This window comes from Bombina bombina, chromosome 3 (genome assembly GCF_027579735.1).
Source record: "Bombina bombina isolate aBomBom1 chromosome 3, aBomBom1.pri, whole genome shotgun sequence".
NCBI classification, from domain to species: Eukaryota; Metazoa; Chordata; class Amphibia; order Anura; family Bombinatoridae; genus Bombina; species Bombina bombina.
Genome location: NC_069501.1, coordinates 516165982 through 516193807, shown reverse-complemented (window position 1 = coordinate 516193807; position 27826 = coordinate 516165982). Strand labels below are relative to the sequence as shown.

At 41.9% G+C, this 27826-nt stretch overlaps 1 protein-coding gene across 2 annotated transcripts in view; it reads right to left on the bottom strand.

Moving 5' to 3' along the window:
- The window catches only part of UBE2T (ubiquitin conjugating enzyme E2 T), an 88201-nt gene that overhangs the window by 34162 nt on the left and 26213 nt on the right, over nt 1-27826 (bottom strand). For both annotated transcript variants that reach the window (XM_053706931.1, XM_053706932.1), the window contains 2 exons: nt 11792-11872; nt 11511-11660 (listed from right to left, as the gene is read on the bottom strand). In XM_053706931.1, the coding sequence (XP_053562906.1) occupies nt 11550-11660; nt 11792-11872 (192 nt within the window). In that variant the 3' untranslated portion in view covers nt 11511-11549. The remainder of the gene's footprint in view (nt 1-11510; nt 11661-11791; nt 11873-27826) is intronic.

Genomic DNA, 27826 nt, shown 5'->3' with positions numbered 1-27826 from the left:
GATATGGATCGCTGATAGATGGCAAGAGTGAGTCTCTGCCCAGCGAATTATCTTGGAGACTTCTAACATCGCTAGGGAGCTCCTGGTCCCCCCTTGATGGTTGATGTAAGCCACAGTCGTGATGTTGTCCGACTGAAATCTGATGAACCTCAGGGTTGCTAACTGAGGCCAAGCTAGAAGAGCATTGAATATTGCTCTTAACTCCAGAATATTTATTGGGAGGAGTTTCTCCTCCTGAGTCCACGATCCCTGAGCCTTCAGGGAATTCCAGACTGCACCCCAACCTAGAAGGCTGGCATCTGTTGTTACAATTGTCCAATCTGGCCTGCAAAAGGTCATACCTTTGGACAGATGGACCCGAGATAGCCACCAGAGAAGAGAATCTCTGGTCTCTTGATCCAGATTTAGCAGAGGGGACAAATATGTGTAATCCCCATTCCACTGACTGAGCATGCATAATTGCAGCGGTCTGAGATGTAGGCGCGCAAATGGCACTATGTCCATCGCCGCTACCATTAAGCCGATCACTTCCATGCACTGAGCCACCGAAGGGCGCGGAATGTAGTGAAGAACACGGCAGGAATTTAGAAGCTTTGATAACCTGGACTCAGTCAGGTAAATTTTCATTTCTACAGAATCTATCAGAGTTCCTAGGAAGGAAACCCTTGTGAGGGGTGATAGAGAACTCTTTCCCTCGTTCACTTTCCACCCATGCGACCTCAGAAATGCCAACACTATGTCCGTATGAGATTTGGCAATTTGGAAGTTTGACGCCTGTATCAGGATGTTGTCTAGATAAGGGGCCACTGCTATGCCCCGTGGTCTTAGGACCGCCAGAAGAGACCCCAGAACCTTTGTAAAAATTCTTGGGGCTGTAGCTAACCCGAAGGGAAGAGCCACAAACTAGTAATGCCTGTCTAGAAAGGCAAACCTTAGGAACCGATGATGATCTTTGTGAATCGGTATGTGAAGGTAAGCATCCTTCAAATCCACAGTGGTCATGTACTGACCCTCCTGGATCATATGTAGGATTGTCCGAATAGTTTCGATTTTGAACGATGGAACTCTGAGGAATTTGTTTAAGATCTTTAGATCCAAAATTGGTCTGAAGGTTCCCTCTTTTTTGGGAACCACAAACAGATTTGAATAAAATCCCTGTCCTTGTTCCATCTGTAAAACTGGATGGATCACTCCCATTATTAGGAGGTCTTGCACACAGCGTAAGAATGCCTCTTTCTTTATCTGGTTTACAGATAATCTCAAAAGGTGAAATCTCCCTTGTGGGGGGGAAGCTTTGAAGTCCAGAAGATATCCCTGAGATATAATCTCCAACGCCCAGGCATCCTGAACATCTCTTGCCCACGCCTGGGCGAAGAGAGAAAGTCTGCCCCCTACTAGATCCGTTGCCGGATAGGGGGCCGTTCCTTCATGCTGTCTTAGAGGCAGCAGCAGGCTTTCTGGCCTGCTTGCCTTTGCTCCAGGCCTGGTTAGATTTCCAGGCCGGCTTGGATTGCACAAAAGTTCCCTCTTGTTTTGTAGTAGAGGAAGTTGATGCTGCACCTGCCGTGAAGTTTCGAAAGGCACGAATCGAAATTAGACTGTTTGGCCCTGTCCTGAGGAAGGGTATGACCCTTACCTCCAGTAATGTCAGCAATAATTTCCCTCAAACCAGGCCCGAATAGGGTCTGCCCCTTGAAGGGAATGTTAAGTAATTTAGACTTTGAAGTCACGTCAGCTGAACAAGATTTAAGCCATAGCGCCCTACGCGCCTGGATGGCGAATCCAGAATTCTTAGCCGTTAGTTTAGTCAAATGAACAATGGCATCAGAAACAAAAGAATTAGCTAGCTTAAGTGTTCTAAGCTTGTCAAGTATTTCAGTCAATGGAGTAGCTGTCTGAAAGGCCTCTTCCAGAGACTCAAACCAGAACGCCGCAGCAGCAGTGACAGGAGCAATGCATGCAAGGGGATGCAGGATAAAACCTTGTTGAATAAACATTTTCTTAAGGTAACCTTCTAATTTTTTATCCATTGGATCTGAAAAAGCACAACTGTCCTCGACAGGGATAGTGGTACGCTTTGCTAAAGTAGAAACTGCTCCCTCCACCTTAGGGACCGTCTGCCATAAGTCCCGTGTGGTGGCATCTATTGGAAACATTTTTCTAAAAATAGGAGGGGAAAAACGGCACACCGGGTCTATCCCACTCCTTAGTAATAATTTCTGTAAACCTTTTAGGTATTGGAAAAAACGTCAGTACACACCGGCACCGCATAGTATTTATCCAGTCTACACAATTTCTCTGGCACTGCAATTGTGTCACAGTCATTCAGAGCAGCTAAAACCTCTCCAAGCAACACCTGGAGGTTCTCAAGCTTAAATTTAAAAGTAGACATATCTGAATCCGGTTTTCCCGAGTCAGAGACGTCACCCACAGACTGAAGCTCTTCCTCAGCTTCTGCATATTGTGACGCAGTATCAGACATGGGCCTTAAAAACATAATTTATGCTTACCTGATAAATGTATTTCTCTTGTAGCGTAGTCAGTCCACGGGTCATCTATTACTTATGGAATATATCTCTTCCTAACAGGAAGCTGCAAGAGGATCACCCAAGCAGAGCTGCTATATATCTCCTCCCCTCACATGTCATATTCAGTCATTCGACCAAAACCAGACGAGAAAGGAGAAACCATAGGGTGCAGTGGTGACTGGAGTTTAATTAAAATTTAGATCTGCCTTAAAGACAGGGCGGGCCGTGGACTGACTACACTACAAGAGAAATAAATTTATCAGGTAAGCATAAATTATGTTTTCTCTTGTTAAGTGTAGTCAGTCCACGGGTCATCCATTACTTATGGAATACCAATACCAAAGCTAAAGTACACGGATGAAGGGAGGGACAAGGCAGGAACATTAAACAGAAGGAACCACTGCCTAAAGTACCTTTCTCCCAAAAATAGCCTCCGAAGAAGCAAAAGTGTCAAATTTGTAAAATTTTGAAAAAGTGTGAAGTGAAGACCAAGTTGCAGCCTTGCGAATCTGTTCAACAGAGGCCTCATTTTTAAAGGCCCAGGTGGAAGCCACAGCTCTAGTAGAATGAGCTGTAATCCTTTCAGGAGGCTGCTGTCCAGCAGTCTCATAGGCTAAACGTATTATGCTACGAAGCCAAAAAGAGAGAGAGGTAGCCGAAGCCTTTTGACCTCTTCTCTGTCCGGAGTAAACGACAAACAGGGAAGAAGTTTGACGAAAATCTTTAGTTGCCTGCAAATAGAACTTCAGGGCACGGACTACGTCCAGATTATGCAAAAGTCGTTCCTTCTTTGAAGAAGGGTTAGGACACAGTGATGGAACAACAATCTCTTGATTGATATTCCTGTTAGTAACTACCTTAGGTAAGAACCCAGGTTTAGTACGCAGAACTACCTTGTCTGAATGAAAAATCAGATAAAGAGAATCACAATGTAAGGCAGATAACTCAGAGACTCTTCGAGCCGAGGAAATAGCCATCAAAAACAGAACCTTCCAGGATAACAGCTTGATATCAATGGAATGAAGGGGTTCAAATGGAACGCCTTGAAGAACGTTAAGAACTAAGTTTAAGCTCCACGGCGGAGCAACAGTCTTAAACACAGGCTTAATTCTAGCTAAAGCCTGACAAAAAGCCTGAACGTCTGGAACTTCAGCCAGACGTTTGTGTAGAAGCATAGACAGAGCAGAAATCTGTCCCTTTAACGAACTAGCAGATAAGCCCTTTTCTAAACCCTCTTGTAGAAAGGTCAATATCCTAGGAATCCTAACCTTACTCCATGAGTAACACTTGGATTTGCACCAATATAAATATTTACGCCATATCTTATGGTAAATTTTTCTGGTAACAGGCTTCCTAGCCTGTATTAAGGTATCAATAACCGACTCCGAGAAGCCACGCTTTGATAGAATCAAGCGTTCAATCTCCATGCAGTCGGCCTCAGAGAAATTAGATTTGGATGGTTGAAAGGACCCTGAATTAGAAGGTCCTGTCTCAGAGGCAGAGACCACGGTGGACAGGACGACATGTCCACTAGGTCTGCATACCAGGTCCTGCGTGGCCACGCAGGCGCTATCAGAATCACCGAAGCTCTCTCCTGTTTGATCTTGGCAATCAAACGAGGAAGCATCGGAAATGGTGGAAACACATAAGCCATGTTGAAGACCCAAGGGGCTGTCCGAGCATCTATCAGCACCGCTCCCGGGTCCCTGGACCTGGATCCGTAACAAGGAAGCTTGGCGTTCTGGCGAGACGCCATGAGATCCAGATCTGGTTTGCCCCAACGATGAATCAGTTGAGCAAAGACCTCCGGATGAAGTTCCCACTCCCCTGGATGAAAAGTCTGGCGACTTAGAAAATCCGCCTCCCAGTTCTCCATGCCTGGGATGTAAATCTCTGACAGGTGGCAAGAGTGAGACTCTGCCCAGCGAATTATCTTTGAGACTTCCAACATCGCTAGGGAACTTCTGGTTCCCCCTTGATGGTTGATGTAAGCCACAGTCGTGATGTTGTCCGACTGAAATCTGATGAACCTCAGAGTTTCTAACTGAGGCCAAGCTAGGAGAGCATTGAATATTGCTCTTAATTCCAGAATATTTATTGGGAGGAGTTTCTCCTCCTGAGTCCATAATCCCTGAGCCTTCAGGGAGTTCCAGACTGCGCCCCAGCCTAGAAGGCTGGCGTCTGTTGTTACAATCGTCCAATCTGGCCTGCGAAAGGTCATCCCCTTGGACAGATGTGGCCGAGAAAGCCACCATAGAAGAGAATCTCTGGTCTCTTGATCCAGATTTAGTAGGGGGGACAAATCTGAGTAAACCCCGTTCCACTGACTTAGCATGCACAATTGCAGCGGTCTGAGATGCAGGCGCGCAAATGGTACTATGTCCATTGCCGCTACCATTAAGCCGATTACTTCCATGCACTGAGCTACTGACGGGTGTGGAATGGAATGAAGGACACGGCAAGCATTTAGAAGTTTTGATAACCTGGCCTCTGTCAGGTAAATTTTCATCTCTACAGAATCTATAAGAGTCCCTAGAAAGGGAACCCTTGTAAGTGGTAATAGAGAACTCTTTTCCACGTTCACCTTCCACCCATGCGACCTCAGAAATGCCAGAACTATCTCTGTATGAGACTTGGCAGTTTGAAAACTTGACGCTTGTATCAGAATGTCGTCTAGGTCCGGAGTCACCGCTATGCCTCGCGGTCTTAGTACCGCCAGAAGTGAGCCCAGAACTTTTGTAAAGATTCTTGGAGCCGTAGCTAATCCGAAGGGAAGAGCTACAAACTGGTAATGCCTGTCTAGGAAAGCAAATCTTAGGTACCGATAATGATCCTTGTGAATCGGTATGTGAAGGTAGGCATCCTTTAAGTCCACTGTGGTCATGTACTGATCCTCTTGGATCATGGGAAGGATGGTTCGAATAGTTTCCATTTTGAATGATGGAACTCTTAGGAATTTGTTTAGGATTTTTAAGTCCAAGATTGGTCTGAAGGTTCCCTCTTTCTTGGGAACCACAAATAGATTTGAATAGAATCCTTGCCCGTGTTCCGTCCGCGGAACTGGGTGGATCACCCCCATTAGTAAGAGGTCTTGTACACAGCGTAGAAACGCCTCTTTCTTTATTTGGTTTGCTGATAACCTTGAAAGATGAAATCTCCCTCGTGGAGGAGAAGTTTTGAAGTCCAGGAGATATCCCTGAGATATGATCTCCAACGCCCAGGGATCCTGGACATCTCTTGCCCAAGCCTGGGCGAAGAGAGAAAGTCTGCCCCCCACTAGATCCGTTTCCGGATAGGGGGCCCTCTCTTCATGCTGTCTTAGGGGCAGCAGCAGGTTTCTTGGCCTGCTTGCCCTTGTTCCAGGACTGGTTAACTTTCCAGCCCTGCCTGTAACGAGCAACAGCTCCTTCCTGTTTTGGAGCGGAGGAAGTTGATGCTGCTCCTGCCTTGAAGTTACGAAAGGCACGAAAATTAGACTGTTTGGCCTTTGATTTGGCCCTGTCCTGAGGTAGAGCATGGCCCTTACCTCCCGTAATGTCAGCTATAATTTCTTTCAAGCCGGGCCCGAATAAGGTCTGCCCTTTGAAAGGAATATTAAGCAATTTAGATTTAGAAGTCACGTCAGCTGACCAGGATTTAAGCCATAGCGCTCTGCGCGCTTGGATGGCGAATCCGGAGTTCTTAGCCGTAAGTTTGGTTAAATGTACGACGGCATCAGAAACAAATGCGTTAGCTAGCTTAAGTGCTTTAAGCTTGTTCATAATTTCATCCAATGGAGCTGTGCGAATGGCCTCTTCCAGAGACTCAAACCAGAATGCCGCCGCAGCAGTGACAGGCGCAATGCATGCAAGGGGCTGTAAGATAAAACCTTGTTGAACAAACATTTTCTTAAGGTAACCCTCTAATTTCTTATCCATTGGATCTGAAAAGGCACAACTATCCTCCACCGGGATAGTGGTACGCTTAGCTAAAGTAGAAACTGCTCCCTCCACCTTAGGGACCGTCTGCCATAAGTCTCGTGTGGTGGCGTCTATAGGAAACATTTTCCTAAATATGGGAGGAGGGGAAAAAGGCACACCAGGTCTATCCCACTCCTTGTTAATAATCTCTGAAAGCCTTTTAGGTATAGGAAACACGTCAGTACACACCGGTACCGCATAGTATCTATCCAACCTACATAATTTTTCTGGAATTGCAACCGTGTTACAATCATTCAGAGCCGCTAATACCTCCCCTAGCAATATGCGGAGGTTCTCAACCTTAAATTTAAAATTAGAAATCTCTGAATCCAGTCTCCCTGGATCAGATCCGTCACCCACAGAATGAAGCTCTCCGTCTTCAAACTGTGATGCAGTATCTGACATGGCTCTCACCTCATCCGCGCGCTCTGTCCTTAACCCAGAGCTATCGCGCTTGCCTCTTAATTCTGGCAATTTAGATAATACTTCTGTCATAACAGTAGCCATGTCTTGCAAAGTGATTTGTAAGGGCCTCCCTGATGTACTTGGCGCCACAAAATCACGCACCTCCTGAGCGGGAGGCGGAGGTACTGACACGTGAGGAGAGTTAGTCGGCAGAACTTCCCCCTCGTTGTCTGGTGATAATTTCTTTACATGTAAAGATTGACTTTTATTTAAAGTAACATCAATGCAATTAGTACACAAATTTCTATTGGGCTCCACATTGGCCTTTAAACATAGTGAACAAAGAGATTCATCTGTGTCAGACATGTTTAAACAGACTAGCAATGAGACTAGCAAGCTTGGAAATACTTTTCTAAATAAATTTACAAGCAATCTAAAAAACGCTACTGTGCCTTTAAGAAGCACAAAAAGCTGTCACAGTTGAAATAACAATGAACCAAATTAGTTATAGCAACCAATTTTTCACAGTAAATGTATTAAGTTAGCAAAGGATTGCACCCACCAGCAAATGGATGATTAACCCCTTAATACCCAAAAACGGATAACAATTTAATAATTAACGTTTTTATCACAGTCAAAACACACTGTCACAGGTCTGCTGTGACTGATTACCTCCCTCAAAATGAATTTTGAAGACCCCTGAGCTCTCTAGAGACGATCTGGATCATGGAGGATGAAGTAGACAGATTGTGACTGAATTTTTACTGCGCAAAAAAGCGCTAAAATAGGCCCCTCCCACTCATATTACAACAGTGGGGAAGCTCAGATAACTGTTTCTATGCAGAAAACAAAGATGGCCATGTGGTAAAAATCATGCCCCAATAAGTTTTATCACCAAGTACCTCACAAAAAACGATTAACATGCCAGTAAACGTTTTAAACATACATTTGAAAAGTTATGAAGTGTTATTAATAAGCCTGCTACCAGTCGCTTTTACTGCAGTTAAGGCTCATACATTATTTCAGTATTAACAGTATTTTCAGAGTCAATTCCATTCCTTAGAAAAATACATTCAGTGTACACACACTCATCAGCCTAATACCAGTCGCTATCACTGCATTTAAGGCTGAACTTACGTTACATTGGTATCAGCAGTATTTTCTCAGTCAATTCCATTCCTCAGAAAAATAATTTACTGCACATACCTCATTTGCAGGGGGGGCCTGCATGCTATTCCCCTTTTCTGAAGTTACCTCACTCCTCAGATGAGAACAGCCAGTGGATCTTAGTTACGTCTGCTAAGATCATAGAAAACGCAGGCAGATTCTTCTTCTAATGCTGCCTGAGAACAAACAGCACACTCCGGTGCCATTTAAAATAACAAACTTTTGATTGAAGAAATAAACAGTTAAAAAACACCACAGACCTCTCACAGCGACCTATCTTTAGTTAGGCTGCAAGAGAATGACTGAATATGACATGTGAAGGGAGGAGCTATATAGCAGCTCTGCTTGGGTGATCCTCTTGCAGCTTCCTGTTAGGAAGAGATATATTCCATAAGTAATGGATGACCCGTGGACTGACTACACTTAACAAGAGAAACATATGCGCGCTCTGTATTACGTCTAACCCCAGAGCTATCACACTTTCCTCTGAATTCAGGCAGTCTGGCTAATACTGCTGGCAGGGTATTATCCATGATTGCCGCCATGTCCTGCAAAGTAATCGCTATGGGCGTCTTTGATGTACTTGGCGCCATTTTAGCGCGAGTCCCTTGAGCGGGAGTCAAAGGGTCCGACACGTGGGGAAAGTTAGTCGGCATAACTTCCCCCTCGTCAGAATCCTCTGGTGATAATTCTTTTAAAGATAACAGCTGATCTTTATTGTTTAAAGTGAAATCAATACATTTAGTACACATTCTCCTATGGGGTTCCACCATGGCTTTTAAACATAATGAACAAGGAGTTTCCTCTATGTCAGACATGTTTATACAGACTAGCAATGAGACTAGCAAGCTTGGAAAACACTTTAAATCAAGTTAACAAGCAATATAAAAAAAACGTTACTGTGCCTTTAAGAGAAACAAATTTTGCCAAAATTTGAAACAGTGAAAAAAGGCAGTTAAACTAACGAAATTTTTACAGTGTATGTAACAAGTTAGCAGAGCATTGCACCCACTTGCAAATGGATGATTAACCCCTTAATACAAAAAACAGATTAACAAAACGAAAAATATGTTTTTATACAGTCATAACAACTGCCACAGCTCCTACTTTTGAAGCCTTTTGAGCCCTTCAGAGATGTCCTATAGCATGCAGGGGATTGCTGAGGGAAGCTGAATGTCACAGTTTGTAATTTTAACTGCACCAACTGTAACTTTTATACTATAACAGTGGAAAGCCTCAGGAAACTGTTTCTAGGCAAAAATAAAGCCAGCCATGTGGAAAAAACTAGGCCCCAATAAGTTTTATCACCAAAGCATATATAAAAACGATTAAACATGCCAGCAAACGTTTTATATTGCACATTAATCAGAGTATATACCTCTGATAGCAAGCCTGATACTAGTCGCTATTAAATCACTGTATTTAGGCTTTAAAGGGACACTGAACCCAAAAAAATTTCTTTTGTGATTCAGATAGAGCATGCAATTTTAAGCAACTTTCTAATTTACTCCTATTATCAATTTTTCTTCATTCACTTGTTATCTTTATTTGAAAAAGAAGGCATCTAAGCTTTTTTGTTTCAGGCCTCTGGACAGCACTTTTTTATTGGTGGATGAATTTATCCACCAATCAGCAAGAATAACCCAGGTTATTCACCAAAAATGGGACGGCATCTAAACTTACATTCTTGCATTTCAATTAAAGATACCAAGAGAAGGAAGAACATTTGGTAATAGGAGTAAATTATAAAGTTGCTTAAAATTGCATGCTCTATCTGAATCTTGAAAGAAAAAATTTGGGTTCAGTGTCCCTTTAACTTACATTAATCCGGTATCAGCAGCATTTTCTAGCAAATTCCATCCCTAGAAAAACTTAACTGCACATATCTTATTGCAGGATACCCTGCACGCCATTCTCCCTCTGAAGTTACCTCACTCCTCAGACATATGTGAGAATAGCAGTGGATCTTAGTTACTTCTGCTAAGGTCATAGAAAAACGCAGGCAGATTCTTCTTCTAAATGCTGCCTGAGATAAAATAGCACAACTCCGGTACCATTTAAAAACAATAAACTTTTGATTGAAGAAAAAAAACTAACTATCTTACACCACTTTCCTCTTACTACCTCTAGCTATGTTGAGAGCTTGCAAGAGAATGACTGGATATGGCAGTTAGGGGAGGAGCTATATAGCAGCTCTGCTGTGGGTGATCCTCTTGCAACTTCCTGTTGGGAAGGAGAATATCCCACAAGTAATGGATGATCCGTGGACTGGATACACCTAACAAGAGAAAAGTGGATCTTTGATAGCTTCCAAGTAAGCTCTGCGAATCGTGGTCTTTACGATAAGAGTTCCAAACACCTTAACGATTCTAGGAGTCGTAGATAAACAGAAAAGGTAGAGCAGTAAATTGGTAATGCGTGTTCAGAAAGGCAAATCTTAGGTACTGATGGTGGTCTATATGAATATGGATGTGAAGATATGCATCCTTCATATCTATTGTAGACATGAAATGCCCTTGAAGCACTAAGGGAAGAATTGATCTGATGGTTTCCATCTTGAAAGAAGGTAACTTTTAAAAATGTATTTAATGTCTTTAAATCCAATATCGGGCGATACATGCCCTCTTTTTTTCATAACTTTGAAAAAGGTTTGAATAAAAACCCTTTTCTTGATCTTTTAGTGGAGCTGGGATAATAACCCCATGCTCTCCAAATATTTTACACACTGTAAAAAGGCTAATCTCTTTTCTGGCCTTTGAGATGTGAAGCAGAAAAAACCTTCCCCTTGGAGGTCTGGACCTGAATCCTATTCGTTACCCTGGGACACAATCTCTATCACCCACGGAACCTGAACTGAGTTCAAGCCTCTTGAAATAAGCTTGATCGGATCAAGGATCGCACATTCATGAGGTTAAGATCTAGCATCAGAAGAAGTGTTACCCTTCGTTTCAGGAGTGCAATGTTTAGTATTGCGCTTACGCTTGCTTGGAGGCGGTAAAGACTCAAGGGCTTCAAAAACTGCAGCTTGTAAAGGAGTTTTAAATCCCTCTGAAAAATCAGATGCTTCCTAATTAGTTGTCACAGGTACCTTGCTAATAGGGCTTGGAGAAATGGGAGCTGAAGAATGAGACTGTAGAACAAAAGGTGAAACATGTGCTGCATGCGCAAAGCTCAGTTATTGGGCATTACAATAAAAAAATTAAAAAAGCATTAAGTTGCAGGTCTGCCGGAGAACACAATTGAAACGGAGCCGTTTCATTATAAATAATAAAAGTTGTGATTTCAAGAGTTTTGATATTCATCAAAACGCTTGAACTCTTTATGGAGTTATATCGATTGAGGGCTAGCAGTGTTGGTGAATTTACCATCACTTTAAAAAAATAAAAAAATTAAATCAGCAGAGAACCCAAAACCTTGAATATACCCCTAGATAGTTAAGGAATATACTCACACATATTTATATTTACATTCAGAGTAAGACCTAATTGTTTCAGGATTCCATACAGGACTTTTTGGGGTCAGCTGTGATCTCTGAACTTTTACGTTTCTGGGATTTGCCTGCTGCAGCTGCCTGCCTGTCTTTTGAGTCACATTCTGTTACCTGTAAGGAAGTGCATAAAGTTATAAACAAGCACACTACTCACTTATAATTAAACAACTCTTCCATAAGATCCAATATGGAGAAAAACAACTGACCACAGAAAGAAAATATAAAAATTTACATGTTCTTACCTGCAAACTGATAGCATGCTTTTCTGTCCACTTCTTTGCATTGGATACAAAAGCCGGTCTATTATATTTAAACTCTGATGACTAAAATAAAATAACATGAGAAAGGAAAAAAAAAAGAGAGAGAAAAAACATTTTTTAAGTAGGAAACATGATATAGTTAGATTATAGCATATTCAATAAGAAAACAAAGCCTTGTTCTTGATCTTCATTTAATGTTTTGCAACCCTACCCTAGTGTAATATTTTAAAACTTAAAACAAATCATTTGTTTTATTTAAACTCTAAGAGTTAGCATTATGTTAAAGGGACACTGAACCCACATTTTTTCTTTCGTGATTCAGATAGAGCATGAAATTTTAAGCAACTTTCTAATTTACTCCTATTATCAAAAAACCTGCTGAATTATTAATAAAAAAAAAGGGCGGGGTCGTGGACTCTCCATGTCCGGCAATAAATACATTTATCAGGTAAGCATACATTTTGTTTTCTTTACTGTGACATGGAGAGTCCATAACGTCATTCCAGTTACTAGTGGGAACCAATATTCAAGCTAGATAACACGGAATGAACAGGGAGGGAGAAAAAAGCAGGAGGACCTTAACAGAAGGCATCACCACTTGAAGAACCTTTCTCCCAAAAGAAGCCTCAGCTGAGGCAAAAGTATCAAATTTGTAGAATTTGGAAAAAGTATGCAGAGGGGACCATGTTGCCGCCTTGCAAATCTGTTCCACAGAAGCTTCATTTTTGAAAGCCCAACAAGAGGAGACAGCCCTAGTGGAATGAGACGTAATTCTCTCAGGAGGCTGCTGTCCAGCAGTCTCATAAACCAAACAAATCAAACTGCTCAACCAGAGAGACAGAGTAGTAGAAGTGGCCTTCTGAGCCTTACACTTTCTAGAGAGAACAACAAATTGGGCAGAAGCTTGCCAAAAAAGTTTAGTAGCCTGTAAGTAACATTTTAAAGCCTGCATAACATCCAAGTTATGGAAAAGACATTCCTTATGAGAAGGATTAGGACAAAAAGAAGGAACAAAAATTTCCTGATTAATGTTTCTGTCCAACACCACCTTAGGGAGAAACCCGAATTTAGTAAGAAGGACCGCCTGATCAGCATGAAAAATAAAGTACGGGGAATCACACTGCAGGGCTGAAACTCAGACACTCTGAGTGGAAAAAAAATAGCAAGAAGAAACAAGACCTTCCAAGATAACAACTTTATATCAACAACATGCATCGGCTCAAACAGAGCTTGCTGCAAAACTAAGAACTAGATTAAGGCTCCACGGGCGAGCAACAGGTCTAAACACAGGCCTGATTCTAATCAAGGCCTGAACAAAGGCTTGAACATCTGGTAAGTCAGCCAGACGTTTGTGCAAAAGGATAGATAATGCAGAAATCTGACCTTTAAGAGTAATGACTGATAAACCCTTCTCCAGGCCATCCTGAAGAAAAGACAAAATCGGGGGAATTCTCACTTGGTTCCAGGAGAACCACTTAGAGTCGCACCAATAGATATTTACGCCATATATTATGGTAAATCTTTCAAGCCTGAAGCATAGTCTCAATGACCGCTTCAGAGAATCTAGGTTTGGATAAAGCAAATGACCCTGAATTAGGAGGTCCTTCCTCTGAGGTAACCTCCAAGGAGGTAGAGATGACATCCTTACCAGATTCGCAAACCAGATCCTGGGAGGCCATGCAGGAGCGATTAGGAACACAGAGGCTCTCTCCTGTTTGATACGAGCAATGACTCGTGGAAGGAGAGCAAACGGAGGAAACATATGCCAGAGAGAACCACCAAGGAACCGCTAGCGCATCTATCAGAATGACCTGAGGATCTCTTGACCTTGAACCGTACTTTGGAACCGTGGCGTTTTGGCGAGACGCCATCAGGTCCAACTCTGGAACCCCCCACCTGAGGGTTATCTGAGGAACACTTCCGGATGGAGAGCCCACTCCCTGGGATGAAAAGTCTGTCTGCTCAGAAAAATCTGCCTCCCAGTTGTCCACTCCTGGAATGTGGATTGCAGACAGAAGACAATCGTGAGCTTCTGCCCACTGCAGAATGCGAGTTACCTCCTTCATGACTAAGGAACTCTGATTCCCTCCCTGGTGGTTGATGTAAGCCACTGATGTAATGTTGTCCGAATGGAATCTGATAAGCCGGACTTAAGACAGTTGAGGACACGCTGATAGGGTATTTAAGATAGCTCTCAACTCCAAGATGTTTATGGTAAGAGAAGAGTTTTCCTGAGACCACAGACCCTGAGCCTTCAGGGGACCCCAAACAGCTTCCCAGCCTGAAAAGCTGGCATCCATACTCACAATCTCCCAGGAAGTTCTCAGAAAACAAGTGCCCCAAGACAGATGTTCCTGTGACATCCACCACGAGAGAGAGAGAGAGAGAGAGAGAGAGAGAGAGAGAGAGAGAGAGGGTTCAGATTTATCCTTTGTGATAAATTTGAATGGTCTCCGTTCCATTGACGGAGCATACAAAGTTGCAACGGTCGCAGATGGAACCGAGCAAAAGGAATGATGTCCATGGATGTCACCATCAGACCAATCACCTCCATGCATTGAGCCACTGATGGACGAAAGGCAGGAAGCAAGAAGTTTGGATTTTCTGACCTCCGTCAGGAAAACCTTTATGGACAGGGAATCTATTATTGTCTCTAGGAAACACACTTTGATAGATGGAACTAGAGAACTCTTTTCCAATTTCACCTTCCACCCATGGGAACGTAGAAAAGAAACGCACCTCTGTATGAGATTAGGCTAGTTGAAAAGATGACGCCTGAACTAAGATGTCGGCTAGATAAGGCGCCACAGCAATTCCTTGGGATCTGATCACTGCCAATAGCGCCCCCAGAACATTTGTGAATATTCCAGACCAAACGGAAGAGCTACAAATTGGAAATGCTTGTCCAGAAAAGCAAACCTCAGAAACTGATGGTGTTGGCTGTGAATGGGAACATGAAGGTATGCGTCTTTCAGGTCTATGGTCGTCATAAACTAACCATCCTGAACCAAAGAAACAATGGAACGAATAGTTTCCATCTTGAAGGATGGAACCCTGAGGAATTTGTTGAGACACTTGAGGTCTAGGATAGGACGAAAAGTTCCCTCCTTTTTGGGAACCACAAATAGATTTGAATAAAATCCTAGACCTTGTTCTCTTAGAGGGACTGGAACAATAACTCCCAAGGAGGATAGGTCCTTTACACAGTTTAAGAAGGCCTCCTTTATTTGGTTTGAGGATAGTCTTGACAGAAGAAATCTGCCCCTTGGAGGGCAAGACTTGAATGCCATTTTGTAACACTGGAATACTAAGTATACAGCCCAAGAAATGGGACATTGCGTATCCAGGCTTGAGGAAAAAGAGAAAGCCTGCCCCCACTTGAATTGGGGGCTGAACCTTCATGCTGATTTAGAGTCAGCAGAAGGCTTCTTGTTTTGCTTTACCTTTTTCCAGGGCTGGCTGAATTTCCAAGTGGATCTGGATTGGTCAGGTGGACTTTTGACCCTTAAAGTTAAGAAAAGAACGAAAATTAGAAGTCTGACGACCTCTAGGTCTATTCTTCTTGTCCTGAGGTAGGAAAGATCCCTTTCCGCCCGTAATCTCTGAAATGATCTCCGCCAGACCAGGTCCAAACAGAGTCTTTCCCTTATAAGGTAAAGCCAAAAGCTTGGCCTTAGAAGAGATGTCGGCTGACCAAGATTTTAACCACCGTGCTCTGCAGGCTAGTACAGTGAAGCTAGACATTTGAGCTCCCAGTTGAATTATCTGCATGTTGGCATCACAGATAAAGGTATTGGCCAATTTAAGAGCTTTGATCCTATCTTGGATCTCCTCTACTCTAATTTCCTCTGCAATAAGATCAGACAATGCATCGCACCAGTAAGATGCTGCTCCTGCAACCGTAGCAATACTTGTTACAGGTTGCCACTGTAATCATTGATGGATGTACATCTTTTTTAGGTAAGCCTCTAGCTTCTTATCCATTGGATCCTTAAAAGAGCAACTATACTCAATAGGAATGGTAGTTCTCTTGGCAAGAGTAGAAATAGCTCCTTCTACTTTAGGAACAGTGTGCCGTGAGTCACAAATAAAGTCAGCAACAGTAAACATTTTCTTAAACAGGGGAAGGGGGAAAAGGGAACCCCTAGCTTATCCCATTCCTGAGCAATAATTTTAGACATTTTCCCTTAGGACAGGAAAAACCTCCTCAGAAGATGGGGAATCAAACTCTATCCAATTTAGAAGACTTTGTGGGTTCAGAGTCGTCTAAAAGTAGCTAGAACCTCTTTCAGTAATAACCGGGAGGTGTTCAAGCTTAAATCTAAAATTAACCTCTTCAGATTCTGAAGATGTTTTCGCTAAAGTGTCAGAGTCTGAGATCTCACCTTTAGAAGCTACTGAAGTATTCTCCTAATCAGACATCTGGGAAAGATTGGCTAATGCAGACCTACAGTCAGAGGCCTTACTATCAGGCAGAGATTTTTTTCTTATGCTTTCGAGGAAGGGAAGGCTGCCAAAGCTGCCGTTACTGCAGAAGAAATCTGAGTGGCAAAATCCCCAGGTAAATAAACACCCACAGGAGGATTAGAGGACACAGAAGGCACAGTATGAGAAACAATTAAGGCTTGGGACGTTTGTGGAGAAACCTGAAGCACGTCACGCACATCATTATCCTGAGCGACAATAGGCTCAGGAGTAATTTGTCTTTAAATTTTAAAGTCTTAGTTAAACAAGAGGAGCAAAATTGCATAGGCAGAACAATTTGGGCCTCTAAACATAATAAACATTTATCCATAGAGATGGACTGATCCTGTTCTGAGTCCATGGCTATAATGAAACAGGTCCCACAAGTAATGTCAAAATTAAGAAAATTAAAATTACAAATAAAATGAAGCAATTTTAAAATTAAATATCTAATTTTAATAATAAAACATAGGACTCCTTTGAAAAAAAAAAAACTGTTTGCCTGAGGCTCTTACCGCCAAAAGAGATACCCCACTAGTATTAGGAGACAACGGACTGCTTGAAGAGATCCACTCCTCTTAATAGATCCAGGTTTCTCCTCATCAAAGATGAAGTAAAAAAGGCTGATCCGAGAAGACTCTGAAGATACCACCGTAGCAAAAGCTTACCATCGCTCAACAGCACCGCTCCGCTAAACCGGAAGTGCGGGCGTCACTTAAGCGGGACCAAATAAACTGCACAATCTTATTACAGTGTAAAAAACTTTTACACATATAAGTAAATAAGCTCCAAACAACGGACTGCTTGTTGTGGTAAAAAGCCCATAGACCTCAATACAAAAGCATTAAATATGATAAAAAAGGTTAAATAATCGTGAACACACAATATCGTTGACACATCCCTTAGCCAAAAGTCAAGTCTCATACAGTATGCCAAATATTGTCCCCATATAAACCCTTAAAAGAAAAGGATTATTATGCCCCAGTTTAAATTATCTGAAACAGAGGGTAAACCTCTTAAGTGCTGCTGTCCTTCTGTACCTAGAAGGCAAAAGGCACTTACCTTAGATCCAACTGCATGATAGATACTGATCGTTAGGTGTGACCGGCACTGCACTCCCTGTCATGGACCTGTAGGAAAAGAACGAACAGAGTAACTAACTCTGGCTTTCTACAAAGGGGTAGCAAAGTGTTAAAAGTAAAGCAAAGACTTCCTCGCCGCATTTTAACTGATAAAAGCCACCACTACTCTTACTCAAGAGATTGACGTGGACACAGCTAGACTCCAATCCTTGCTTGCAGGAAAAAGTACCCATAAAAGGATTATTATCTTTAGACAACAACTTCGCACAACCTCCATTGACAGAGGCAAAGAGAATGACTGGGGATTATGGGTAAGGGAAGTTACACTTAACAGCTTTGCTGGTGTCCTCTTTGCATCCTCCTTCTGGCCAGGAGTTGAATATCCCATTAGAAATTGGAATGACGTTGTGGACTCTCCATGTCATAGGAAAGAAAAGTAATTTAGCTTTTAGAAATAACAGACTTCAGGACATATTAAACTGATTTAGAATTTTAGAATATGGTAAAGGAATTTAGGAACACTTTAAACACAAAAATATAACTGGTCTTCATTATAGCCTTAGAAGTTTGAAGACAGTGATTAAAAGGGATATAAAACAGTCTCATTATTGTAATAAAAAGCACTTGGTAGTCAGTGGCTTATGCTTAAAGGGACACTCAAGTCAAAATTAAACTTTCATGGATTCAGATAGAGCAGCTATTTTAATCAACTTTGCAATTTTCTTCAATTCTTCCATTAATGGAATGTGCACAGTCTTTTTATATTTTCACTTTTTTTGAGTCACCAGCTCCTAATAAGCATGTGCAAAAATTCACAGAACATACGTATATGCATTTCGGATTGGCTGACACATGAGGAGTGGAACTAGACATAACTTCGAAATTTGTCAGAAAATAAATCTACTTCTCATTTGAAGTTCAGACTATGCATTGTCATTTTTATCAAACATTTGCGGATTATGCAAATCTACTGTATTTACTGGTCTTTTAACAGATTTCATTGCAATATGTATTATTCATCAGTGTCCATTACTTCCTATAACATCCCTACAAGTGGGGTGGGTTTTCTACAGAAAGGAATATCTAGCTTGATGTCATACATCTTCTAGAGTAACATAAGCTGCTTTACTAATCAGTAAACATTAGAGACAGGAAGTCAGGTTCTGTTAATGCTCAGGAGAAGCAAAATGTAACCTAAGTTCTCAGCATATCTACTCCCTTATCGAGCTATAGGGAGGGGCTACACTGAGAATTTCAAGTGCTTATTATGCAAAAATGCAAGTAAGTTGTTTACCAGCTATTAACACAATCTGTTTCTTTTTACGTCTACTTTGATTTAAAATATATTTTTACTGAAGGAGTACTGTTTAATATCTACTTAAGAGCAATAAATTGACCTGTGAACAACATCTTCAGTATTTGACACAGAATGAGGAGAAACAATCACTGTAGTAATATTCAGAGAATTCACAACCTAAGCACAGCCTTATCCTGGGGGATGACATAAGCAAGCAAATTAAACAATTTTCAGAGGTGTTTAACCCCTTCAGGACAGATGCAATTGTCCAAGATCAGATTGTATGTAACAACAGTGCAAACAGGATGTCACATGCTCGTCACTGTGACCTTGTGACTCAAACAGCGCCGATTGGCTCCTGGAGGAATGCCTGCATTGCTAGGCAAGTCCCAGAGTTAGATCCACAGAATTTTTTTTAACAAGGAGGAGAACAGGGGGCTGCAAACATTAGGACGTTCCATGCCGTCCTTAAAGCCTGGCATTTTCAGGATGGCATGGAATGCAATAACGTCCTGAAGAGGTTAACAAAATAAAAACAAAAGCAAAAAATGAATGCATAGTGGAATGTTTTTATATTTTAGCTCATTAAAGGGACAGTTCACCCAAAAAATTTCTCCCCTTTAAATTGTTCCCAACGATTCATTTTACCTGCTTGAGTGTTTTAAATTGTTTACAAGTAGCTCCTTTACCCCTATTTTGGCATTTGAAATAGCTGATTTAGCCTGTGGTAGCCCAACCTATTGTGAAAGTTTCTATACTGGAGTATATTCTATTGAGTAGCCTAAGTAAACACAGCCAGCAGAAGAGATTACACTCTCAGTGGGGGGCATGGTAGTTAAGTAATAAAAATATAATTTATGCTTACCTGATAAATTCATTTCTCCTGTAGTGTAGTCAGTCCACGGGTCATCCATTACTTATGGGATTATAACTCCTCCCCAACAGGAAGTGCAAGAGGATCACCCAAGCAGAGCTGCTATATAGCTCCTCCCCTCTACGTCATATCCAGTCATTCGACCGAAACCATACGAGAAAGGAGAAACTATAGGGTGCAGTGGTGACTGGAGTTTAATTAAAATTTAGACCTGCCGTAAAAACAGGGCGGGACAGGAGAAATGAATTTATCAGGTAAGCATAAATTATATTTTCTCCTGTTAAGTGTAGTCAGTCCACGGGTCATCCATTACTTATGGGATACCAATACCAAAGCTAAAAGTACACGGATGACGGGAGGGACAGGCAGGATCTTTACACGGAAGGAACCACTGCCTGTAGAACCTCTCTCCCAAAAACAGCTTCCGAAGAAGCAAAAGTGTCAAATTTGTAAAATTTTGAAAAAGTGTGAAGTGAAGACCAAGTTGCAGCCTTGCAAATCTGTTCAACAGAGGCCTCATTCTTAAAGGCCCAAGTGTAAGCCACAGCTCTAGTAGAATGAGCTGTAATCCTTTCAGGAGGCTGCTGTCCAGCAGTCTCATAGGCTAAACGTATTATGCTACGAAGCCAAAAAGAGAGAGAGGTAGCCAAAGCTTTTTGACCTCTCCTCTATCCAGAATAAACGACAAACAGGGAAGAAGTTTGACGAAAATCTTTAGTTGCCTGCAAATAAAATTTCAGGGCACGGACAACGTCCAGATTGTGCAAAAGTCGTTCCTTCTTTGAAGAAGGGTTAGGGCACAATGATGGAACAACAATCACTTGATTGATATTCTAGTTAGTGACTACCTTAGGTAAGAACCCAGGTTTAGTACGCAGAACGACCTTGTCTGAATGAAAAATCAGATAAGGAGAATCACAATGTAAGGCCGATAACTCAGAGACTCTTCGAGCCGAGGAAATAGCCATTAAAAACAGAACTTTCCAAGATAACAGCTTGATATCGATGGAATGAAGGGGTTCAAACGGAACACCTTGCAGAACGTTAAGAACTAAGTTTAAGCTCCACGGCGGAGCAACAGTCTTAAACACAGGCTTAATCCTAGCCAAAGCCTGACAAAAAGCCTGAACGTCTGGAACTTCTGCCAGACGTTTGTGTAAAAGGATAGACAGAGCAGAAATCTGTCCCTTTAACAAACTAGCAGTTAAACCCTTTTCTAAACCCTCTTGTAGAAAAGACAATATCCTAGGAATCCTAACCTTACTCCATGAGTAACTCTTGGATTCGCACCAATATAAGTATTTACGCCATATTTTATGGTAAATTTTCCTGGTAACAGGTTTCCTAGCCTGTATTAAGGTATCAATCACTGACTCCGAGAATCCACGCTTTGATAGAATCAAGCGTTCAATCTCCATGCAGTCAGCCTCAGAGAAATTAGATTTGGATGTTTGAAAGGACCCTGAATCAGAAGGTCCTGTCTCAGAGGCAGAGACCATGGTGGACAGGACGACATGTCCACTAGATCTGCATACCAGGTCCTGCGTGGCCACGCAGGCGCTATTAGAATCACTGATGCTCTCTCCTGTTTGATCCTGGCAATCAATCGAGGAAGCATCGGGAAAGGTGGAAACACATAAGCCATGTTGAAGACCCAAGGTGCTGTCAGAGCATCTATCAGCACCGCTCCCGGGTCCCTGGACCTGGATCCGTAACAAGGAAGCTTGGCGTTCTGGCGAGACGCCATGAGATCCAGATCTGGTTTGCCCCAATGATGAAGCAGTTGGGCAAACACCTCCGGATGAAGTTCCCACTCCCCCGGATGAAAGGTCTGGCGACTTAGAAAATCCGCCTCCCAGTTCTCCACGCCTGGGATGTGGATCGCTGACAGGTGGCAAGAGTGAGACTCTGTCCAGCGAATTATCTTTGAGACTTCCATCATCGCTAGGGAACTCCTTGTTCCTCCTTGATGGTTGATGTAAGCCACAGTCGTGATGTTGTCCGACTGAAACCTGATGAACCTCAGAGTTGCTAACTGAGGCCAAGCCAGAAGAGCATTGAAAATTGCTCTTAATTCCAGAATGTTTATTGGAAGGAGTCTCTCCTCCTGAGTCCATGATCCCTGAGCCTTCAGGGAATTCCAGACTGCACCCCAACCTAGAAGGCTGGCGTCTGTTGTTACAATCGTCCAATCTGGCCTGCGGAAGGGCATCCCCTTGGACAGATGTGGCCGAGAAAGCCACCATAGAAGAGAATCTCTGGTCTCTTGATCCAGATTTAGCAGAGGGGACAAATCTGAGTAATCCCCATTCCACTGACTTAGCATGCACAATTGCAGCGGTCTGAGATGCAGGCGCGCAAATGGTACTATGTCCAGGGACCGTCTGCCATAGGTTCCGTGTGGTGGCGTCTATTGGAAACATTTTTCTAAATATAGGAGGGGGTGAAAAGGGCACACCGGGTCTATCCCACTCCTTGTTAACAATTTCTGTAAGCCTTTTAGGAAAAACGTCAGTACACGCCGGTACCGCAAAATATTTATCCAGCCTACATACTTTCTCTGGAATTGCAACCGTGTTACAATCATTCAGAGCCGCTAATACCTCCCCTAGTAATACACAGAGGTTCTCAAGCTTAAATTTAAAATTTGAAATCTCTGAATCCAGTTTACTTGGATCAGATCCGTCACCCACAGAATGAAGCTCTCCGTCCTCATGTTCTGCAAATTGTGACGCAGTATCAGACATGGCTCTACTATTATCAGCGCACTCTGTTCTTACCCCAGAGTGATCGCGTTTACCTCTTAATTCTGGCAATTTAGATAGTACTTCAGTCATAACATTAGCCATGTCTTGCAAAGTGATTTGTATGGGCCGCCCTGATGTACTTGGCGCCACAATATCACGCACCTCCTGAGCGGGAGGCAAAGGTACTGACACGTGAGGAGAGTTAGTCGGCATAACTTCCCCCTCGTTGTCTGGTGATATTTTTTTAACATATAAAGTTTGACTTTTATTCAAAGTAACATCTATACATTGAGTGCACAAATTTCTATTGGGCTCCACATTGGCCTTTAAACATAGTGAACAAACAGATTCATCTGTGTCAGACATGTTTAAACAGACTAGCAATAACACTAGCAAGCTTGGAAAAAAACTTTTAAATAAATTTACAAGCTATATAAAAAACGGTACTGCGCCTTTAAGAAACATAAAAATGTGACACAGTTGAATTAACAATGAACCAAATATGTTAAAACAACCAAATTTTAACAGAAAATGTATAAAGTTAGCAGAGGATTGCACCCACCAGCAAAAGGATGATTAACCCCTTAATACCCAAAACGGATAACAGTTGAAATAATAAACGTTTTTATCACAGTCAAACACACTGTCACAGGTCTGCAGGTCTGCTGTGACTGATTACCTCCCTCAAAACTAGTTTTGGACACCTCTGGGCTCTGTAGAGACGTCCTGGATCATGGAGGAAGAAATAGGAAGACTGTGACTAAATTTTTACTGCGCAATAAAGCGCTAAAATAGGCCCCTCCCACTCATATTACAACAGTGGGGAAGCTCAGTAAACTGTTTTTATGCAGAAAAAAACGACAGCCATGTGGTAAAAATCATGCCCATAAAGTTTTATCACCAAGTACCTCAGAAAAAACGATTAACATGCCAGTAAACGTTTTAAAATTGAAAATTATGAAGTGTTATTAATAAGCCTGCTGCTAGTCGCTTTCACTGCAGTGCAGGCTCAAATATTACTTTAATATTGACAGTATTTTCTTAGTGAAATTCCATTCCCCAGAAATACCTGAGTATACATACATACTTATCAGCCTGATACCAGTCGCTACTACTGCATTTAAGGCTGCACTTACATTACATCGGTATTAGCAGTATTTTCTCAGTCAATTCCATTCCTTAGAAAATAATTTACTGCACATACCTCCTTGCAGGTGGGCCCTGCATGCTATCCCCTGTTCTGAAGTTACCTCACTCCTCAGAATGGCCGAGAACAGCAAGTGGATCTTAGTTACGACCGCTAAGATCATAGAAAACTCAGGCAGATTCTTCTTCTAATGCTGCCTGAGAACAAACAACACACTCCGGTGCCGTTTAAAATAACAAACTTTTGAATGAAGAAATAAAAACTAAGTTTAACACACCACAGTCCTCTCACACGTCCTATCTTTAGTTAGGTGCAAGAGAATGACTGGATATGACGTAGAGGGGAGGAGCTATATAGCAGCTCTGCTTGGGTGATCCTCTTGCACTTCCTGTTGGGGAGGAGTTATAATCCCATAAGTAATGGATGACCCGTGGACTGACTACACTTAACAGGAGAAATGATAATTTTCCATTGTTCTCTCTATGTATTGAGCTTTGGTGTTCCAGACAAATATAAGATAAGGAAGCAAGTCTGTGTACATAAAAATGATAACATAATGAGATCTGATATTACCTGAAGCTCAACCCATTGTAATAGGCTGTGGTTTCAAAGCACAAAACCAGCTACTTCATATACACAAATAAACCCAAAAATGCAATTTCTCATAAATTTTATACTCTACAGCTGGTATAACAAGTCATTGAAAATACATTCATATAAAAACAATTTTACAGTGTACTGTCCCTTTAAACATTTAACCTCCCTGGCCTGCAAACCGAACCATAGCCAACATTTATCAGCTGCTTATAATGATAAGTCAAAAGAAAGGAAAAGATTTCTATTAAGGGACCCAGAACCCCCATAACAAACAGAGGACGATCTCGGTCTATACTGCATCACCGTAATTGTATGGAAATCTAAAGAGATATTATTATTATTATTTTTTAAAAAGATAGATACTCCCTTTATTACCCATTCTCCAGTTTTGCATAACCAAAACTTATATTAACCTTTTAACACTGTTATGATGATCTATTCTGTCCTAACCGTGCCAGGCTTTAGCAGTCTTAGCCGTTTGGCTGTCCTAAAGGCAAGGCAACAGCGCTTCCAGGATGCGATCGAGGTCTGGAGGGCATGCCTATCCCCTAGCGTCAGAGACACCCCCCTGACCCGATCCCATAATTGAAATCTCGCGATCGCATGCACGATTGCAGGATTTCAATTTGTTTACATCAGAAAGTTGTTCCGATGTAGACAAATTAACCTTTTAACGCCGTTATGCCGTTCCATTCCGTCATAATTACACTGGGCTTTAGAGCCGCTATGACGGAATAGAACGGCATAACGGTTTTCAGCTCCTGTGCCCCCTCCGATATTTTGTTTGTTGTGGATCCGGTTGGGGGATGTGCCTAGCACCTCTGGCACTCCCCCAGGATCCAATCAGCATGGAGGGGGTGTATCGATTGTCCCCTGTAACACTGTAGCAGCCAATGAGTGGAATCATTGGCTGTTACAAGTGTATCCGCTTCCTCTCTGCTCTCAGTGCGATCTGAGAGAGAGAGGAAGACAGTTTAGTGTTTGTAGTGCTAGAGAGGGGAAAATATATATAAAAAAAATAAATACCATATATATATTTTTTTTTTTTTGCTGCTGATCACAGAGCTGCTACTGTGATCAGCCTAATATAACTTGGTTATCCAGTTAGGGCTTTAATCAGTGTTGATCAAAAGCTTTGGGGGTTTATTTGTGGGGGTTACAAATATATATATATATATATTGTTTTTGCTGCTGATCACTGAGCTGCTACTGTGATCAGCCTAATATTACAGTGATCAGCCTGTCAGGGCTTTGATCAGTGCCCAAAAGTATATTTGTGGGGATCTTTAGTTATTATTAACCCCTTCCCTGCTGTTCCCAATCACTACCCTTCCCAGTTCCTTTTTTTTTTTTAGTTTATAAAGAAAAAAAAAAAAAAAATATAAAGAAAAACTCATAATTTTTCTTAAAAAAAAAAATCTGAGGGAATAGGGTGGGTGGGAATAGCTGGATGGTAATTGGGAGGTGGTAATTGGGGTGGTTTAGTGGGATTTTGGGGAAGGTGAAGTGGGAATTGGTGGTGGTGAAGTGGTAATTTGTACTGAAAAAAATCCCTTATGGCACGCTATTCAGCAGAAGAGGCTTATGCCATTCTTGCCGCAGATTCAGGGAGTGAAACCCTCTCTGCTCTGTCTGACAGCGCAACCCTTACGGCATCAGATATAGAGCCCCTGAGTGATACATCTGATGCTGATGCTCCCTGCCCGCCACCTAAAAGGAGGCGTCACACAAATGACCAAAATTGGATACCCCCAAATTTCACTGCCCCAGAAATGCCAGAATTTACTGAGACTCCTGGCATCACAAGTGATGTTCCAGTATGTGAGCCAATAAACTATATGTCCCTGATTCTGACAGATACCATGTTTGAGCATATAGTTGCTCAAACAAATTTATATGCCAGCCAGTATCTGTCCAAAAATCCCCAATCTCTGTATGTCAGAAAAAATAGCTGGCACTCCACTGACATACCAGAGATTAAAAAGTTTTGGGCCCTGACATTAATAATGGGGATTGTGAAGAAACCCAGCATTCGTTCATACTGGAGCCAGAACCCCATCCTGGCTACCCCTCTTTTTCCAGGGGTTATGAAGAGGGACAGATATGAACAATTGCTGCGGTTTCTCCATTTTAATGATAATACCAAGTGCCCCCCCAAAAATGACCCCCTGCATGACAGGTTATATAAACTAAGGCCCCTGATAAGCCACCTGTCCCAAAAATTTAAAAGAAGTTTACATACCTGAGCAGGACATTTGCATTGATGAGTCCCTCATGAAATTTAAGGGGAGATTGCTTTTCAAGCAATATATACCATCCAAGAGGACCCGCTATGGGGTAAAATTTTATAAGCTCTGTGAATGCAGTACTGGGTATACCTGGGCATTTTGCATCTACCAGGGAAAGGATAGCCACTTGGATCCACCTGGCTGCCCAGATTCCGTTGGCACAAGTGGGAAAATTGTGTGGGATCTCCTACTACCTCTGCTAAATAAAGGGTACCATTTGTGGCTCGATAATTTTTACACCAGCACAGAGCTATTAAAATTTTTATCTTATTTTGAAACCGTGGCCTGTGGCACAACAAGAAAAAATCGCAAAGGTTTCCCCCAGAAGCTGACATATGGAAAAAAAAGTAGGGGCACAACGTCAGCTTTACGCCACAATGAGCTACTGGCCCTTCGGTACACTGATAAAAAAGATGTGTACATGCTCTCCACAATGCACGATGAAGCTACAGTGCCAGTGTCTGTGAAGGGAAGATCTGCACAGATCCTAAAGCCAAAGTGCATTGTGGAGTACAACAAAAACATGGGGGGGGTAGATTTAGCTGACTGGTGCCTGCAGCCATATCTAATTCAAAGAAAAACTAGAACTTGGTACAAAAAAGTAGCCTTTAATATTATGCAGATCGCAGTATATAATGCATATGTGCTGTACAAAAAAACAGGCACAGGGAAAACTTATACTTTTTTGGAATTTGTGTTAAATGTAAGATCTGATATTTTGTTTAACCAGACCCCTAATCCTCCCACTGTTCAATCAGAAAATGTCGAGCGACTCTGTGGCAGGCATTTTCCCACTAGGATCCCCCCCACTGCCTGCAAATTAACACCCCAGAAAAGATGCAGAGTCTGCTATAAAAAAGGAGGGAGGAGGGATTCTAGTTACCATTGCCCTGACTGCCCCTCTCAACCTGGTCTCTGTATCACTGATTACTTTCGAATATATCACAGAGTTAAACTTTTAATTTGAAAGCAATCTGTATGTGTTCCTAATTTATTTTATTTTATTATTCTGTATTCCTAACTTCATAAATCCCCTGACCTTGTCCTGTCCCTTTATATGTTAAGCCCATCCACTCTAAGGCCATTATAAGTTATACAAAACAACTAAAATACTCCTTTTATAATATCCTGAGTTATCCACTTTTGCAAATGGTATGTCATGAGGGGGGTAATTTTCATTCCTGGGCTGCCATACTGTCTCAAAGGCAACATAGGTCCAGAAAATCAATGTGCCAAATTTCTATGCAGACCCTATATTGGGCCCTGTAACTTCATAAAACCACATAAAACCTGTGCATAGGGGGTATTGTTGCACTCATGGGAGATCACTGAACACAGATATGGGTGTATTATAGCAGTAAAAAATATAATGATGTTGATCTAAATAGAAAAAAGGCAAAGTCTGTGTGAAAAAAGCAAATAAAAAAATATGACCACTAAATTTGACCAGGTTTTGTGACTAAGTGGCTACAAAAAAAAGACTAAACATAGTCCTTTTTCAATACCCTTGGTTGTCTACTT